Source organism: Empidonax traillii, unplaced genomic scaffold (assembly GCF_003031625.1).
Source record: "Empidonax traillii isolate 1590-97213 ecotype Southwest subspecies unplaced genomic scaffold, ASM303162v1 scaffold7191:size13560, whole genome shotgun sequence".
Lineage (NCBI taxonomy): Eukaryota > Metazoa > Chordata > Aves > Passeriformes > Tyrannidae > Empidonax > Empidonax traillii.
The window spans coordinates 8309-10565 of record NW_020962384.1 but is presented as its reverse complement, the minus strand read 5'-3'; the positions used below and the strand labels follow the sequence as shown (position 1 = coordinate 10565).

The window sequence follows — 2257 nt, the reverse complement described above, 5'->3', positions numbered from 1 at the left end:
GCCGCTACCTGACGGTGGCCGCCGTCTTCCGGGGCCGCATGTCCATGAAGGAGGTGGACGAGCAGATGCTGAACGTGCAGAACAAGAACAGCTCCTACTTCGTGGAGTGGATCCCCAACAACGTCAAGACGGCCGTGTGCGACATCCCGCCCCGGGGGCTGAAGATGGCCGTCACCTTCATCGGCAACTCCACCGCCATCCAGGAGCTCTTCAAGCGCATCTCCGAGCAGTTCACCGCCATGTTCCGCCGCAAGGCCTTCCTGCACTGGTACACGGGCGAGGGCATGGACGAGATGGAGTTCACCGAGGCCGAGAGCAACATGAACGACCTGGTGTCCGAGTACCAGCAGTACCAGGACGCCACGGCCGAGGAGGAGGAGGATTTCGGCGAGGAGGCCGAGGAGGAGGCGTGAGAAGGGGGGGTTGGTTTTTGTCCCATGATCATCCCCTTCCTTCCCCCACCCTTTCTGTGTGTGATGTCAGAGAGCTGTCGGCCCTCGGTGTCATCGTCGTCGTCGTCATCGTCGTCCTTGGTGGCAGCGAAGTCCTCGCCCGTCCTCCTCGTCGCCATCGTCATCGTCGTCATCATCGTCGTCTCCCTCGTCTTTGTTGGCGCCCAGGAGGGTCCCCAACGTTCATCATGGTCAATGGAGAGTCCCCAACCCTTGTCATGGTCAATGGAGAGTCCCCAACGTTCATCATGGTCCATGGAGAGTCCCCAACATTCATCATGGTCAATGAAGAGTCCCCAAAGTCAATGGAGAGTCCCCAACGTTCATCATGGCCAATGAAGGGTCCCCAACGTTCATCATGGTCAATGAAGAGTCCCCACAGTCAATGGAGAGTCCCCAATGTTCATCATGGCCAATGAAGGGTCCCCAAAGTCATTAGAGGGTTCCCAACCTTGACCATGGTCAATGGAGAGTCCCCAACATTCATCATGGTCAATGGAGAGTCCCCAACGTTCATCATGGTCAATGAAGGGTCCCCAACGTTCACCATGGTCAATGGAGAGTCCCCAAAGTCATTGAAGAGTCTCCAACTTTGGCCATTGTCAATGGAGAGTCCCCAACATTCACCATGGTCAATGGAGAGTCCCCAATGTTCATCATGGTCAATGGAGAGTCCCCAACGTTCATCATGGTCAATGGAGAGTCCCCAACGTTCATCATGGTCAATGGAGAGTCCCCAACGTTCATCATGGTCAGTGGAGAGTCCCCACAGTCATTGGAGGGTCCCCAACCTTGTCATGATCAATGGAGAGTCCCCAAAGTCATTGGAGAGTCCCCAACGTTCATCATGGTCAATGGAGAGTCCCCAACATTCATCATGGTCAATGGAGAGTCCCCAACCTTGGCCATGGCCAATGAAGAGTCCCCACAGTCAATGGAGAGTCCCCAAGGTTTATCATGGTCAATGGAGAGTCCCCAACCCTTGTCATGGTCAATGGAGAGTCCCCAACCTTGGCCATGGTCAATGGAGAGTCCCCAAAGTCATTGGAGGGTCCCCAACCTTGACCATGGTCAATGGAGAGTCCCCAACGTTCATCATGGTCAATGGAGAGTCCCCAACCCTTGTCATGGTCAATGAAGAGTCCCCACAGTCAGTGAAGAGTCCCCAACGTTCATCATGGTCAATGGAAGGTCCCCAACCTTGTCATGGTCAATGGAGAGGCCCCACAGTCATTGGAGGGTCCCCAACCTTGTCATGGTCAATGGAGGGTCCCCAACGTTCATCATGGTCAATGAAGAGTCCCCACAGTCAATGGAGAGTCCCCAACGTTCATCATGGTCAATGGAGAGTCCCCACAGTCAATGGAGAGTCCCCAACCTTCATCATCCCCACCCTCCTCATCCTCAACCTCTTGGGCTTCGTCCCCCACCTTGAAGAGCTTCGAGGGGAGTCCTTGGCCTTCGTCATCATCATCATCATCATCCTCCTCTTTGGAGAGCCCTGGACCTTCATCAGGAGAGTTTTGGACCTTCATCATCATCATGGATCTTCATCTTCCTCATGGAGAGCCCCTGGACCTTCATCATCCTCCTGGACCTTCATCATCCTCATGGAGAGCCCTGGACCTTCATCATCATCCTGGACCTTCATCATCATCCTCCTGGACCTTCATCAGGAGAGTTCTGGACCTTCATCATCCTCTTGGACCTTCATCTTCATCCTGGACCTTCATCATCATCCTGGACCTTCATCAGGAGAGTTTGGGACCTTCATCATCATCCTGGACCTTCATCATCCTCATGGA

General features: G+C 54.2%; 2 protein-coding genes across 2 annotated transcripts in view; both read left to right on the top strand.

Moving 5' to 3' along the window:
* LOC114073591 (tubulin beta-7 chain-like) overlaps window positions 1-521 on the top strand; it is a 3510-nt gene extending 2989 nt beyond the window's left edge. The window contains exons 2-3 of the mRNA XM_027911319.1: window positions 2-422; window positions 504-521. Of these exons, the coding sequence (XP_027767120.1) occupies window positions 2-413 (412 nt within the window). The 3' untranslated portion in view covers window positions 414-422; window positions 504-521. The remainder of the gene's footprint in view (window position 1; window positions 423-503) is intronic.
* On the top strand, window positions 477-2211 carry LOC114073589 (the record flags this gene model as incomplete). The annotated part of the gene is made up of 6 exons (XM_027911318.1): window positions 477-643; window positions 984-1350; window positions 1413-1442; window positions 1493-1582; window positions 1711-1828; window positions 2048-2211. Coding segments are annotated over exons 1-6 (936 nt in total), but the record flags the coding sequence as incomplete, so codon positions are not given.
* Between the last annotated feature and the right edge of the window lie 46 nt (window positions 2212-2257).